Here is a 15,864-nt window from a genome sequence, read left to right on the forward strand (position 1 = left end):
TATTTTTCCTATCTTTTCCAATCATATAGGGGTCGGCTCTGACTAAAATATTTCGGTGTGAACTATCTACTGAAGTAGGTAGCCTATACTCTGCAGTCTGCAATGCATTCAGATAAGGCCAAGTAAATACACCACCAAAATGATCACTAATAAAGATGTTATTTTGAAATTTGCATGCCCGTTTTGAAAAGCTACAGTAAGTAAATTATTTTACAAGATATTGTGGGCTACTCTTTTTTTCTTGGTTGAAAACGATCACTGACTTAACGTGCCACGTTGAGAGTGGCTGTAAAAGCCAGACCAACTGTAGACACTGTCGCACAGTCACCACATCAGCTCCATTTTGAGCCGGGAAAAACCCTGCTGCAGAATATATTAATGCAGAATATCAACGTGTATTGCACATCACAAGTTTGCAGGTGTAAAAGAGTGAAATTATTTTCTGTACAAGCTCCTGTAAAATAGATAATCATAGAGAAAAAAGAAGTATGAATACATCGTACAGGATATGGTCAAACAAGGACACAGAAAATGCATTTAAAAGGAGACATTGTGTTTGTTTTTGTTTTTTTAACAGAGTGACTGTATGTGTAAGTCCGGCTACCGAGGCAATGGAAGAGACTGTGAAGCAGTCAATCGCTGTGTGACTCCAAGTGGAGGCTGCCATTTACTGGTGGGTAGCAGTATGTCATGTCTCAACCGGAATGACGAATTAAGTTGTTAAATCGTCCCATTTCCAAAGAGGTTGTGGCAAGTGATGAAGCCTCCAGGATCCCAGGGCTGACAGAGACCCTCAAAGATGCAGTGGTTTACGGTGGTGGAAAGTAACTAAGTACATGTACTCAAGTACTGTACTTAAGTACACATTTGAGGATTTGTTTTACTTTACTGGAGTATTTCCATTTTTCTATACTTTTACTTCTACTCCACTACATCTCAGAGGCAATTATTGTACTTTTACGCCACTACAATTTAGATTTGGATTATTGTTAGGAAACATACATTAACCACTTCAGCCCTATTTAAACTTTGTCTATTTGAAAATAGCCGATCTACAAGCTCACAATGCATCGCATCGTGACGCGTTGTGAGCTCGTAGATTGGCTATTTTCAAAAGACTTTTGTACATTTTATACATTTGAAACCTGTGAAATGTGACATTCTGCCTAATGGGTACTTTTACTTTTGGTACTTTAAGTATATGTTGATGGCAATACTTTTGTACTTTTACTCAAGTAATCTTTTTATTCTGGACTTTTACTACAGTGTTTTCACAATGCTGTATTGATACCTTTTTTTGTCATTAAAAAAAAAGTATCATTAGTGTCATTAAGCCTGTATTTGAATGAACCTGCATCATGGAGCAAGACTCAATTCACAGTTTGGGACCTGGGTTGAAATCTACCACAAGCTGTACAACCTTTTTGAATCAGTTCTGAAACACTAGTTCTGAACACTGAAATGTACACTTTGGATAAGCAGTACATATCAGAAACCAAATCCCATTGATTTGCCTGCTTTCTGTAGGCCAGCTGCCGGATGCTCTCTGGGCAGTGGAAGTGTGTGTGTGACGAAGGATACGGCGGGAATGGCGAGGTGTGCTATGGCACCGTGGAACAGGTTGGTTGCTTGTGTTAATAAGCTCTCCTTTACACTTTGTTGCACGACAGTGTCGCATAATAATAGCAGATCTACAAATTCACCACGTTTCACATTGCAACACATTTTGAACGCATTCTTGTACATCTGGTATTATTGTTGTTTTTGGAAAGGTTTTATCAATTGGTATTAGTTTTTTCGCTTATAATGACATGCCCAAAATAGCGACTCCAGGTTAAAAGTGGTTAACCTTGTCAAAAGGAAAAACTAACAAACCCACTGTTGTTGCAGAAGCTGATATGGCTTCCTCAAGCCACGGAGTTCATCAAATGGGTCACTGTGAGTATCACGAGATTTCATATTTCTACAAAGGGTGGAGTTTTATTTTTTTAATAATATAACATTAATAAAAAAAAACTGAAAGTAAAAAAACTAAATTTCGTAGTATTTTTATAAAACATTTCAACCTTGAAAAATGAGTTAAAAATGAGTGATGCTGATAAGAAACGTTATGAACTTAAAGTTGTTTCAAGACTTTTAAGTGGGCCCTGATCCAGAAAGATTTGGGAACCACTGGCCTATAGAACTTGTCTGTGCGATGAGCCAATGGCCTTGTGGTTAAGGTGCATACCACATAGGCTCTAATGCGGGTTCAATTCCCGAGCCTGCTGAGTGTCACTCCCCGTCCCTCTCTCTCTGTTTCCTGTCAATCTTCACTGTACTATCAAAATAAAGGCGGGAAGCCCAAAAGATATCTTTATCAGAACTTGTCTGTGTGTGGTCCTCCAGGACGCGGGTCTGTCCCAGTCTCTGTCGGAACAGAACATCACCCTCCTGCTGCCGTCCTCTGAAGCAATAGCAAAGATGTCCAAGGATGACCGGGACTTCTGGATGGCCAAGGGCAACCTGCCCAGCATCGTCCGGTAAGAACCCGGCTGGTCCGGAGCAATTCTGATGTGGTTGATACTTGATATTGTGATATACTGTAGTATAGTGTGAGCTCTGCCATGTCGATAGACAGTAAAATCCTGCATTCATGTAAACTCTTAACACATTGGCTGCCAAAAACGCAGATCTGCGTTCTATTGAGTCCTTAGAACGCACGCTGCCAAAGACGCAGATCTGCGTTCTATTTATTTTTGTATTTTTTATTTTTTCAATTTGACCCAAAGACCAAGGAGATATGATTTTTCGAAGATTTAAACTCCCATCCACTTCCTTGTTAACTTAAAACTTAAAAATTCTGTATCTCGGCTCCTGAGTACTTTTTTTTTTCATTGAAAAAGTCTGGCAGTCTACTGTAAAAAATAAATAAATAATTCTGGCAGCCAATGTGTAAGAATGGAACCAAATGAAGGGCAATTTTCAAGGAATAAGAACGGACTATATTCAGAATCAATTGTTTCTGACAGCAACCAAGTGGGTAGCACTTTACAATAATGACCCGTTATAAAGCATTTATAAACGTTTATAAGTAGTTTGTAGACTATTAACAAATCATTAACAACCTGTTTGTTGACATTCGTAAATGATTACTAAAACCTTTATAACTACAGTTACAAATCATTTGTAAAGTATTAGTAAGTAGTGAACTATTCATGAATAAGCCATTTATATACATCTGTAAAAGATTATTAAATCATTTGTAACAACCCATTCTAAAGCATTTATAAACGTTTATAAGCAGTTTGTAGACTATTAACAAATCATTAACAACCTGTTTATTGACATTCGTAAATGATTACTAAAAACCTTTATAACTACGGTTACAAATCATCTATAAAGGTATTAGTAACTATTCATGAATAAGCCATGTATTAATACATCTGTAAATGATTATTAAATCATGTGTAACTGATGTTACATAATATATACAAGCTATTGGTAGCTTGTTCATGTTTAACATATGCTTTGTTAAACATTCCTAAAGTATCTATAAATCCTTAGTACATGTTATTATGTGCCCTATAGTAAAGTGAAGACAGTTCATCATTTACAACTGTCTGTTAATGTGTTTGTTCATGTTTAACATGCTTTGTAAAACATTCCTAAAATATCTATAAATCCTTTGTACATGTTATTATGTGCCCTACAGTAAAGTGAAGACAGTTCATCATTTATGACTGTCTGTTAATGTGGACTTTCTCCTTACCTGTTGCAAACTACCTGGCTTTCATGAATGCAGACACCAAACAATTACTAGAATTATCATTCATGTTAAGCAAATGATGCGTAAGACATTCGTAAAGAGTATGTAAACCATTTGCAGACGTTATCATGAGCCTGAGCCTAGTTGCTTCTTTTGGGCTTGTTTTCATAGACCTGTCCGCTTGTTTCTTTTGCAAAATCTGGCAACACACTGATTACCTGCATTACACCTGCAGTAGCCTACTAGGGAGGAAGTGAACAGTGATGCAGTTGCAGACTGGACAGAAATATGTCTAATTCATGTTTTATGTGTTTTAACTGTCTTGTTGCAGGTGATCGAGGTAACATAAAATGGCTAATCTTACACACATGAAGTAGCATTAAGACTAGGGGGTATTTTGATGGTGGCTGTTTGTATCCACAATGTTTGTTTTGATGTGTAGGCTAGTAATGTCCTTGGGGCGGCCATAGCTGAATGGTTAGTGATCCCGCCTAGGGAGCCAGAGGCCCTGGTTGCCCCAGGTTCGATTCCAGGCCAGGTCAGCATATATGTCGATGAAATGAAATTTGTCCCTGAGCAAGACTCTTAACCCCTAATTGCTCACAGGTTCTCATTGGAAACAAGACCGCAAGGACTTTCATGAACGACCTGTTAAAAGGAAAGGAATTATTATGCTTAGCAGTTTAGCTTAGCAGCTAAAGCTAACTTGCACTGGGAGGTGGTGACTGCAGAGGCTCCAAGCTGCTACGCTGTGATTCTGTTGTGATTAATTTCTTTGTTTAAATGTCAGTGTGTGTGCTGTGGCCAAGAGTTGCTACATTTTATATCTTAATAAATTGTTGTATACTTGTATACTATATAACGTTACTTTTGCCACTTTTTGATGTCACATGTTTTACTAATCACTGTCTTCACTTTACAACAAGGCCCATGATAACGTTAGCAAATGGTCAACACACTCTTTACGAATGTCATACGAATCATATATTAAACATGAAATATAATTCTAGTAATTGTTTGGCATCTGCATTCATGAAAGCCAGGTAGTTTGCAACAGGTAAGGAGAAAGTCACATTAACAGACAGTTGTAAATGATGAACTGTCTTCACTTTACTATAGGGCACATAATAACATGTACTAAGGATTTATAGATATTTTAGGAATGTTTTACAAAGCATATGTTAAACATGAACAAACACATTAACAGACAGTTGTAAATGATGAACTGTCTTCACTTTACTATAGGGCACATAATAACATGTATTAAGGATTTATAGATACTTTAGGAATGTTTAACAAAGCATATGTTAAACATGAACAAGCTACCAATAGCTTGTATATATTATGTAACATCAGTTACAAATGATGTAATAATCATTTACAGATGTATTATACATGTCTTATTCATGAATAGTCATAAAATACCTTTATAGATGATTTGTAACCGTAGTTATAAAGGTTTTAGTTTCTTCGGATTTTTTCGGATTTAACTTTCGTTTCGGTGGTGACCAACTTTCGTTTCGGTAGTTTGATTACAAAATGTAAGTTGTGTAAAAAATAATCTGACTATAAGTTGTTATTTGTTTGTTTAAGTCAGGCTATACTCTACTCAGAGTCATAAGTTTACAAAATGTACTAAAGTACAGTGAACGTCTGTGCGGTTTGTCTTCATCACTGAAAATAACGTACATGTAAACTGATATAAAACTGCTGTCATGTGCAGTTGGGGTGAAGAAACACAACCATTTCACTCCTAATAATACCTATTTGATTTGACATCCTGACTTGCTGCTGTAGCTGAGGCTTGAACCTGTTACCTGCAGCTCACTAGTCAGTGACTCAAATTGACATGTATTTGGGCAGTGGACCCCAATGTGAAAAGATGTAGTGTCAGGGCCCCCCATGAAAAAGATTTATATTTATGCTGGAACACATTTTTTAAAAAGTTATTTGTCTTGTTTGTTGTTCAAGTCAAAGCACCAGGAAGGCTGTACTTGTCAGCCATCTGTTAGCTCAATGGGTTGAGACGCAGTATTCATGATCCAGAGGCCATGAGTTCAAATCCCATTGATGTCTTTCCTATGATTCTTTCCTTTGCAGACTGGCTTCCAGAAGATCAACTGAAAAGTACCAGGAAGGCTATATTTGTCATCCAACTGTTAGCTCAATGGGTTGAGACGCAGTATACATGATCCAGAGGCCATGAGTTCAAATCCCATTGATGTCTTTCCTATGATTCTTTCCTTTGCAGACTGGCTTCCAGAAGATCAACTGAAAAGTACCAGGAAGGCTGTACTTGTCAGCCATCTGTTAGCTCAATGGGTTGAGACGCAGTATTCATGATCCAGAGGCCATGAGTTCAAATCCCATTGATGTCTTTCCTATGATTCTTTCCTTTGCAGACTGGCTTCCAGAAGATCAACTGAAAAGTACCAGGAAGGCTGTACTTGTCAGCCATCTGTTAGCTCAATGGGTTGAGACGCAGTATTCATGATCCAGAAGCCATGAGTTCAAATCCCATTGATGTCTTTCCTATGATTCTTTCCTTTGCAGACTGGCTTCCAGAAGATCAACTGAAAACTAATAGGAAGGCTATATTTGTCATCCAACTGTTAGCTCAATGGGTTGAGACGCAGTATACATGATCCAGAGGCCATGAGTTCAAATCCCATTGATGTCTTTCCTATGATTCTTTCCTTTGCAGACTGGCTTCCAGAAGATCAACTGAAAAGTACCAGGAAGGCTGTACTTGTCAGCCATCTGTTAGCTCAATGGGTTGAGACGCAGTATACATGATCCAGAGACCATGAGTTCAAATCCCACTGGTGTCTTTACTGTGATGCTTTCCTTTGCAGACTAACTTCTAGAAAAACAAGTTAAAACCACCAGGAAACCTGTAACTCTTAGCCAACAGCATAGCTCAACTGGTAGAGCGTCTGTCCAATGACTTGACTTGACTTGAGTGGGTTCGATTCCCACTCGAGTCAAGTGTCCCCGGTATCTTGGGGCAACGGATAAATTGACTGATATCCTTAGTGATGCTTCTCTTTGCAGACTAACTTCTAGAAAACAAGTTAAAACCACCAGGAAACCTGTAACTCTCAGCCAACAGCATAGCTCGACTGGTAGAGCGTCTGTCCAATAACATGACTTGACTTGAGTGGGTTCGATTCCCACTCAAGTTACCTGGGACACTTGACTCGAGTGGGAATCGAACCCACTCAAGTCAATAACATGACTTGACTTGAGTGGGTTCGATTCCCACTCAAGTTACCTGGGACACTTGACTCGAGTGGGAATCTAACCCACTCAAGTCAAGTCATTGGACAGACGCTCTACCAGTCGAGCTATGCTGTTGGCTGAGAGTTACAGGTTTCCTGGTGGTTTTAACTTGTTTTCTAGAAGTTAGTCTGCAAAGGGAAGCATCACTAAGGATATCAGTCAATTTATCCGTTGCCCCAAGATACCGGGGACACTTGACTCAAGTGGGAATCAAACCCGCTCAAGTCAAGTCAAGTCATGTTATTGGACAGACGCTCTACCAGTTGAGCTATGCTGTTGGCTGAGAGTTACAGGTTTCCTGGTGGTTCTAACTTGTTTTTCTAGAAGTTAGTCTGCAAAGGAAAGCATCACAGTAAAGACACCAGTGGGATTTGAACTCATGGCCTCTGGATCATGTATACTGCGTCTCAACCCATTGAGCTAACAGATGGCTGACAAGTACAGCCTTCCTGGTACTTTTCAGTCGATCTTATGGAAGCCAGTCTGCAAAGGAAAGGCATCAATGGGATTTGAACTCATGGCCTCTGGATCATGAATACTGCGTCTCAACCCATTGAGCTAACAGATGGCTGACAAGTACAGCCTTCCTGGTACTTTTCAGTTGATCTTCTGGAAGCCAGTCTGCAAAGGAAAGAATCATAGGAAAGACATCAATGGGATTTGAACTCATGGCCTCTGGATCATGTATACTGCGTCTCAACCCATTGAGCTAACAGTTGGATGACAAATATATCCTTCCTAGTAGTTTTCAGTTGATCTTCTGGAAGCCAGTCTGCAAAGGAAAGAATCATAGGAAAGACATCAATGGGATTTGAACTCATGGCTTCTGGATCATGAATACTGCGTCTCAACCCATTGAGCTAACAGATGGCTGACAAGTACAGCCTTCCTGGTACTTTTCAGTTGATCTTCTGGAAGCCAGTCTGCAAAGGAAAGAATCATAGGAAAGACATCAATGGGATTTGAACTCATGGCCTCTGGATCATGAATACTGCGTCTCAACCCATTGAGCTAACAGATGGCTGACAAGTACAGCCTTCCTGGTACTTTTCAGTTGATCTTCTGGAAGCCTGTCTGCAAAGGAAAGAATCATAGGAAAGACATCAATGGGATTTGAACTCATGGCCTCTGGATCATGTATACTGCGTCTCAACCCATTGAGCTAACAGTTGGATGACAAATATAGCCTTCCTAGTAGTTTTCATTTGATCTTCTGGAAGCCAGTCTGCAAAGGAAAGAATCATAGGAAAGACATCAATGGGATTTGAACTCATGGCTTCTGGATCATGAATACTGCGTCTCAACCCATTGAGCTAACAGTTGGATGACAAATATAGCCTTCCTGGTACTTTTCAGTTGATCTTCTGGAAGCCAGTCTGCAAAGGAAAGAATCATAGGAAAGACATCAATGGGATTTGAACTCATGGCCTCTGGATCATGAATACTGCGTCTCAACCCATTGAGCTAACAGATGGCTGACAAGTACAGCCTTCCAGGTGCTTTGACTTGAACAACAAACAAGACAAATAACTTTAAAAAAATGTGTTACAGCATAAATATAAATCTTTTTCATGGGGGGCCCTGACACTACATCTTTTCACATTGGGGTCCACTGCCCAAATACATATCAATTTGGGGGGTTGACAACAAAACGTTTCAGAACCACAGATTCCAAGGAAACAGCTGTAGGTGAATGGATAGAGTCACTGACTAGTGAGCCGCAGGTAACAGGTTCAAGCCTCAGCTACAGCAGCAAGTCAGGATGTCAAATCAAATAGGTATTATTAGGAGTGAAATGGTTGTGTTTCTTCACCCCAACTGCACATGACAGTAGTTGTCTCCGCCAGGCCGAAAGGCATGGCGAGAGAGTATGTTTTACCCTCCGTCCGTGTGTCCGTGTGTCCGTGTGTCCGTGTGTCCGTGTGTCCGTGTGTCCGTGTGTCTGTGTGTCCGTGTGTCCGTGTGTTACCAGCTAATCTCTGGCACCGTTGGCCCGGTCGCTGCGAAACTGTGCACACACACTCCCTGGATGCCAATTCAGAACCTCTGCCTCAAATTTTTCACATGGGCCTGTTATAGCGCCACCTGGAGGCCGATTTGTGCAAAACCCATTTTTTTACATTACTCCTACAGATTTTATCCAAACGTCATGCAAATCGGTACACAGTATCTCTATAGTCATGTGATCAACACTGATCTGTCCGATTTCCCATATTCCATCCTCATTGGCTAAGGTTTGCTTCCAAAGTTTGCAGGATTGGTCCGTTTTGAACAAAATGCCTCAAATCATGAACGCAGCTTGCGATTTCCGTGAAATTTCACACGCACATTCCCACTAGGCCAAGGAAGAAATGCCACCCTTTTTCACATTGGCCTGTTATAGCGCCACCAGCAGGTCTAATTTAGCAAAACACATTTTTGGAACAAAATGCCTCAAATCATGAATGCAGTGTCCGATTGAAGAAGAAATGGCACCCTTTTCACATTGGCCTATTATAGCGCCACCAGGAGGCCACAATATCGTACGTGACCTGGTGGAGACCTGTGCTCCGAGGAGCACTTTCTCTAGTTTTATATCAGTTTACATGTACGTTATTTTCAGTGATGAAGACAAACCGCACAGACGTTCACTGTACTTTAGTACATTTTGTAAACTTATGACTCTGAGTAGAGTATAGCCTGACTTAAACAAACAAATAACAACTTAGTATTGTCAGATTATTTTTTACACAACTTACATTTTGTAATCAAACTACCGAAACGAAAGTTGGTCACCACCGAAACGAAAGTTAAATCCGAAAAAATCCGAAGAAACTAAAACCTTTATAACTACGGTTACAAATCATCTATAAAGGTATTTTATGACTATTCATGAATAAGACATGTATAATACATCTGTAAATGATTATTACATCATTTGTAACTGATGTTACTTAATATATACAAGCTATTGGTAGCTTGTTCATGTTTAACATAATTATGCTTTGTTAAACATTCCTAAAGTATCTATAAATCCTTAATACATGTTATGTGCCCTATAGTAAAGTGAAGACAGTTCATCATTTACAACTGTCTGTTAATGTGTTTGTTCATGTTTAACATATGCTTTGTAAAACATTCCTAAAATATCTATAAATCCTTAGTACATGTTATTATGTGCCCTATAGTAAAGCGAAGACAGTTCATCATTTACAACTGTCTGTTAATGTGACTTTCTCCTTACCTGTTGCAAACTACCTGGCTTTCATGAATGCAGATGCCAAACAATTACTAGAATTATCTTTCATGTTTAATATATGATTCGTAAGACATTCGTAAAGAGTGTGTTGACCATTTGCTAACGTTATCATGGGCCTTGTTGTAAAGTGAAGACTATCTATTATTATTTCATGTTTAACAGTGATTAGTAAAACATGTGACATCAAAAAGTGGCAAAAGTAACGTTATATAGTATACAAGTATACAACAATTTATTAAGATATAAAATGTAGCAACTCTTGGCCACAGCACACACACTGACATTTAAACAAAGAAATTAATCACAACAGAATCACAGAGTAGCAGCTTGGAGCCTCTGCAGTCACCACCTCCCAGTGCAAGTTAGCTTTAGCTGCTAAGCTAAACTGCTAAGCATGGAGGACATTACTAGCCTACACATCAAAACAAACATTGTGGATACAAACAGCCACCATCAAAATACCCCCTAGTCATAATGCACTTCATGTGTGTAAGATTAGCCATTTTATGTTACCTCGATCACCTGCAACAAGACAGTTAAAACACATAAAACATGAATTAGACATATTTCTGTCCAGTCTGCAACTGCGTCACTGTTCACTTCCTCCCTAGTAGGCTACTGCAGGTGTAATGCAGGTAATCAGTGTGTTGCCAGATTTTGCAAAAGAAACAAGCGGACAGGTCTATGAAAACAAGCCCAAAAGAAGCAACTAGGCTCAGGCTCATGATAACGTCTGCAAATGGTTTACATACTCTTTACGAATGTCTTACGCATCATTTGCTTAACATGAATGATAATTCTAGTAATTGTTTGGTGTCTGCATTCATTAAAGCCAGGTAGTTTGCAACAGGTAAGGAGAAAGTCCACATTAACAGACAGTCATAAATGATGAACTGTCTTCACTTTACTGTAGGGCACATAATAACATGTACAAAGGATTTATAGATATTTTAGGAATGTTTTACAAAGCATGTTAAACATGAACAAACACATTAACAGACAGTTGTAAATGATGAACTGTCTTCACTTTACTATAGGGCACATAATAACATGTACTAAGGATTTATAGATACTTTAGGAATGTTTAACAAAGCATATGTTAAACATGAACAAGCTACCAATAGCTTGTATATATTATGTAACATCAGTTACAAATGATTTAATAATCATTTACAGATGTATTATACATGGCTTATTCATGAATAGTTACTAATACCTTTATAGATGATTTGTAACCGTAGTTATAAAGGTTTTAGTAATCATTTACGAATGTCAATAAACAGGTTGTTAATGATTTGTTAATAGTCTACAAACTGCTTATAAACGTTTATAAATGCTTTAGAATGGGTCGTTACAAATTATTTAATAATCTTTTACAGATGTATATAAATGGCTTATTCATGAATAGTTCACTACTTACTAATACTTTACAAATGATTTGTAACTGTAGTTATAAAGGTTTTAGTAATCATTTACGAATGTCAACAAACAGGTTGTTAATGATTTGTTAACTACTTATAGACGTTTATAAATGCTTTATAACGGGTCATTATTGTAAAGTGCTACCACAAAGGGTTTGACAGTGATGGAAGAAGTACTTACATTTTGTACTTAAGTAAGAGTATCAATACCCTATTGTAGAAATAGTCTGTTACAAGTGCAAGTTTGGTATTCAAAATGTACTTGAGCAAAAGTACAAAAGTATTGGCATCAAAATATACTTAAAGTACCAAAAGTATAAGTACTCATCATTATGCAGAAGGTCCCATTTCACAAGTTTTCAAATGTACTGTATAAAGATCCTTTAGCCAAAGGATAGCCAAAGTAGGCTATATATAGGGCTGAAGTGTTCCATGTATGTTTTGTAATAATAATAATCAAAATCTAAAGTAACTAGTAAGTCAAGTTTTCAAATAATTGTAGTGGAGTAAAAGTACAATATTTGCCTCTGGATGTAGTGGAGTAGAAGTAAAATGATTGAAAATTGAAAATACTACAGTAAAGTAAAAAAAGATACCTCAAAATTGTACTTACATTAAGTACAGTACTTGAGTAAATGTACTTAGTTACTTTACACCACTGGTGTTTGGCTTATTTCTAATGACTCTCATACTACTGTATTCTGACTCTCCTGACAGAAATCACATGATCCTTGGAAACTACCCACTGTCCGCTCTGCGCAACACTTCCTCCTTGCCTTCCCTGCTTAAGACAACACTTGTTGTTTCAACCTCTGCTGAGGTGAGTCCACACAGGTGAGGTCCCAGGGACTTTAGCGTTCAAGGTGCAGAAGTAGCTCACGTTTACCTTTTTACCTTCTTTTTTGACCTAAAGTTGATTCTTATCCAGAGTGACTTGAGTGACTGTACACTAATGTAGGTGCGGAGGTGGAAAAAGTACTAAAATTTTTCACTTAAGTAAAAGTATCAATACTGCAATATAGACTCTAGAGATACTCTAAAAGTAAAAGTCCAGAATTCAAAATGTACTTGAGCAAAAGTATTTAAAGTACCAAAATGTACTTAAAGTACCAAAAGTGAAAGTACTTGTTATACAGAATTACAGATTGTCCCATTTCACATTTTCAAATGTATACAAATCTTGTGAGCTTGTAGATCGGCTATTTTCAAATGGCCGAAATGTATAGGGCTGAAGTGTTTAATGTATGTTTTGTAATAATAATCGAAATCTACAAAGTAACTAATGTTTTCAAATAATTGTAGTGGATTAAAAGTACAATATTTGCCTCTGAGATGTAGTGGAGTAGAAGTAAATAGTACTGAAAATTGGAAACACTCCAGTAAAGTAAAAATACCTCAAAATTGTACTTAAGTACAGTACTTGAGTAAATGTACTTAGTTACTTTACACTCATTATAGCAGACCCTGTTGCTTTGTCAGTCGAGTTTCTGCTTTCCAGGTGACTTTGTTTGAGTACACACCAGACATTCATGGCACTGTAGTTGCATATAACTCTCATCGTCTGGTCAGTCCACAGCGATTGGGGGAGCGACCATCGTCACAGAAAATGTTGCTGCAACCAATGGATTGATCCACATCATTGATAAGGTAGGTGCACTGGCCTTGGACCATTAACACAACTCACCATACAGCACGTATCGTCGATGTCGGGCAGAAACCTCATATATCCATATTTCCATGTTTTAGTATGTTTTTTTTTGTAAATGAACCCATTAAGCATCTGTCATTTTAGATTTGAACCACTTTAACCATTCATTTATACTTTGGCTATTCAAAAATACGAGCTTGTAGATCTGCTATTTAAAAAAAAAATGTTTGCAAATCTATGAATTTATTTTTTGAAGCGAACATTTGTAACTCAAATCTTTGCTTCTGGGGGTCCCTGGAACAACATATTTTGAGATGGGGGTCCACGGCCAAATACATCATCATTTCGGGGGTCCTTGACATGAAAAAACACTGATATTATTGTAACATAAGTTTAGAAAAACAAAACTGTTAGGATTTAGAAGACATTTGTAGAATCCCCCGGAGGCAAAGATTTGAGTTAAAAATGTTTCCTTTAAAAAAATGTATACATATTCAAAGATTTGCACACATTTACACGATTTTTAAAAAATAGCTGATCTACAAGCTTATAGCGCGGCACTCGGTGCCGCGCTATAAGCTTGTAGATCTGCTATTTTTGAATAGCCCAAAGAAATCTAAAAGGACACAAATGCGTTCCCGGATTGAATGGGTTAACACCCTAGATTGCCGTACAAGCGTGTTGAGGGAAAAGTTGTGAAACTATGTAAATCTGCTATTTTCACAAGAGCGTGTCACTAACACTGGATCCATTGGAACACAGTTTTTTTTCCTTCCATTTCCTGAAAAGGTAGCGTTTTGGACATACAAGGTTTCTGACGTTGCACCATTCCCATGCACAGCTCACTGTACAGCACATGCTGAATTGATATTTCTTTGTCTTCTATTCTGCCCTGCAGGTTTTGGTTCCAGAGAGGAAGATGAGTGAAGGCCTGCTGGAGCTGCTCGCCCTGCGGCCAGAGTTCTCACTGTTCAGATCCTACCTCGTTGTATGTATAAACATTACTTCAACGTTATTGAAATCAAAATGGTTAGTGAGACTAACATTTTACTGTTAATGAAATCAAAATACTTAGTGAAACTAGCATTTTACTGATGAAAGCAAAATAGTGAACCAAACATTTTGCAGTGTAAAATGCCTTGTTTTGTTTACAATGCCTTTATTTAGTTTTATCTCTGTAACCTTAAAGAGAGTTTTTTAAGCTGGTGGGTAACAGCTCACAACCTAACAGTAGCTTGCAATGTTTTGATAAGGTCACGGACAGAAAGCAACATTAGTAGAAATGTTGCGTTATTTGATTTATCTTGTCCTTTATCCTGCGCTTCACACTGTGTGGGTGCCAGTGTGGAGCGCAGCTGAACCGCCGTCTTTAAGCACATCTTTCCATGCCGAACATCGTTGACTAGTGATGTCGTCTCTTTCAGCAACATAACCTGACTGATGAGGTGGAGCAGGCAGATGAGTACACCATCTTTGCTCCGATCGACGCTGCTGTCAACGACTACCTCAAACAGATGGCCGCAACAGCCATGGTACTGTATACCATAAAATATGTATAAGTATATGTGTGTGTGTCATGGATGGTTGAACAGTTTACAGCACAAAGTGCTTTAGTATTTGAAATACAGGAAAATCATAATACTTTTGAAATAAATTGTAACTAGTACAAACAAGAAGGCAATAATAAACAGTGAGACAACATAAATAATGGTTTAACTGCATCCAATAAGCTACTTATAAAATAAATGTGGAGGTTATTTGAAATGTTGCTAAATAATCTTGAACCTCATGTGTGGCGATGGCAGGATGTGAACACGACGCGCTACCACATCTTATTGTCAGAGCGGCTGTTGAAGACAGAGTTGCAGGGCTACAAGGAGACCATGTTGGGCTTCTCCTACCAGCTGGCCATCTTCTCCAGGGATGGAAAGGTACTGTATGTTGTAGTTCTCTGATGAGCAAAAGACAAAAGACACACACATTCCGGACCTACTAGGCTTGGTGCTGGATCAAAAGCTCAACATGTAATGTGAAATAATGAAATTTGCACACCAATGCAGTACTCCCGTACAGTACTCAGGGCTCTGTAAAGGAATCTGTGAATCTGTATTGCACTTTCTTACAGTGTATTTGTGCAGGCCTGCCTCTGTAAACTATAACCACACCGTAGTTCCTCATTATCAAGGAGGTTGTTTTCACCCTCGTCTGTCTGTCTGTCTGTGACCAACATATCTCGAAAAGTAATGGCTGGATTGCCATGGAACTTGGCAATGTTGTACTCATTCATGTTACCAAGAGGAAGACATCTTTTAATCTATTTTGGTGACCCCATGACCTTCCCTCTAGCGTCACCATCAGGCACAAACGTTGAAGACTTTTAGGCCTTGGCGGTGGTCTGCATTGGGCTTAGTACATTCGTGTTGAATACACAGTAAAATCCTCAGTGCTCATTTGTCCATTCCTCACTCTGAGAGTGTACAAATGTGTCCAAATGGACCCCACACTTGGGTCACACTTACAAGAGTTA

General features: G+C 38.5%; 1 protein-coding gene across 1 annotated transcript in view; it reads left to right on the top strand.

Annotated features, from left to right (window-relative positions):
• stab2 (stabilin 2) overlaps positions 1-15,864 on the top strand; it is a 78,932-nt gene that overhangs the window by 29,766 nt on the left and 33,302 nt on the right. The window contains exons 26-34 of the mRNA XM_084050405.1: positions 578-673; positions 1,528-1,620; positions 1,891-1,938; positions 2,389-2,522; positions 12,407-12,509; positions 13,259-13,336; positions 14,236-14,325; positions 14,762-14,869; positions 15,143-15,268. Of these exons, the coding sequence (XP_083906531.1) occupies positions 578-673; positions 1,528-1,620; positions 1,891-1,938; positions 2,389-2,522; positions 12,407-12,509; positions 13,259-13,336; positions 14,236-14,325; positions 14,762-14,869; positions 15,143-15,268 (876 nt within the window). The remainder of the gene's footprint in view (positions 1-577; positions 674-1,527; positions 1,621-1,890; positions 1,939-2,388; positions 2,523-12,406; positions 12,510-13,258; positions 13,337-14,235; positions 14,326-14,761; positions 14,870-15,142; positions 15,269-15,864) is intronic.

This window comes from Gymnoscopelus microlampas, assembly GCF_963454915.1.
Source record: "Gymnoscopelus microlampas genome assembly, chromosome: 23".
In the NCBI taxonomy this organism is placed as follows: Eukaryota; Metazoa; Chordata; class Actinopteri; order Myctophiformes; family Myctophidae; genus Gymnoscopelus; species Gymnoscopelus microlampas.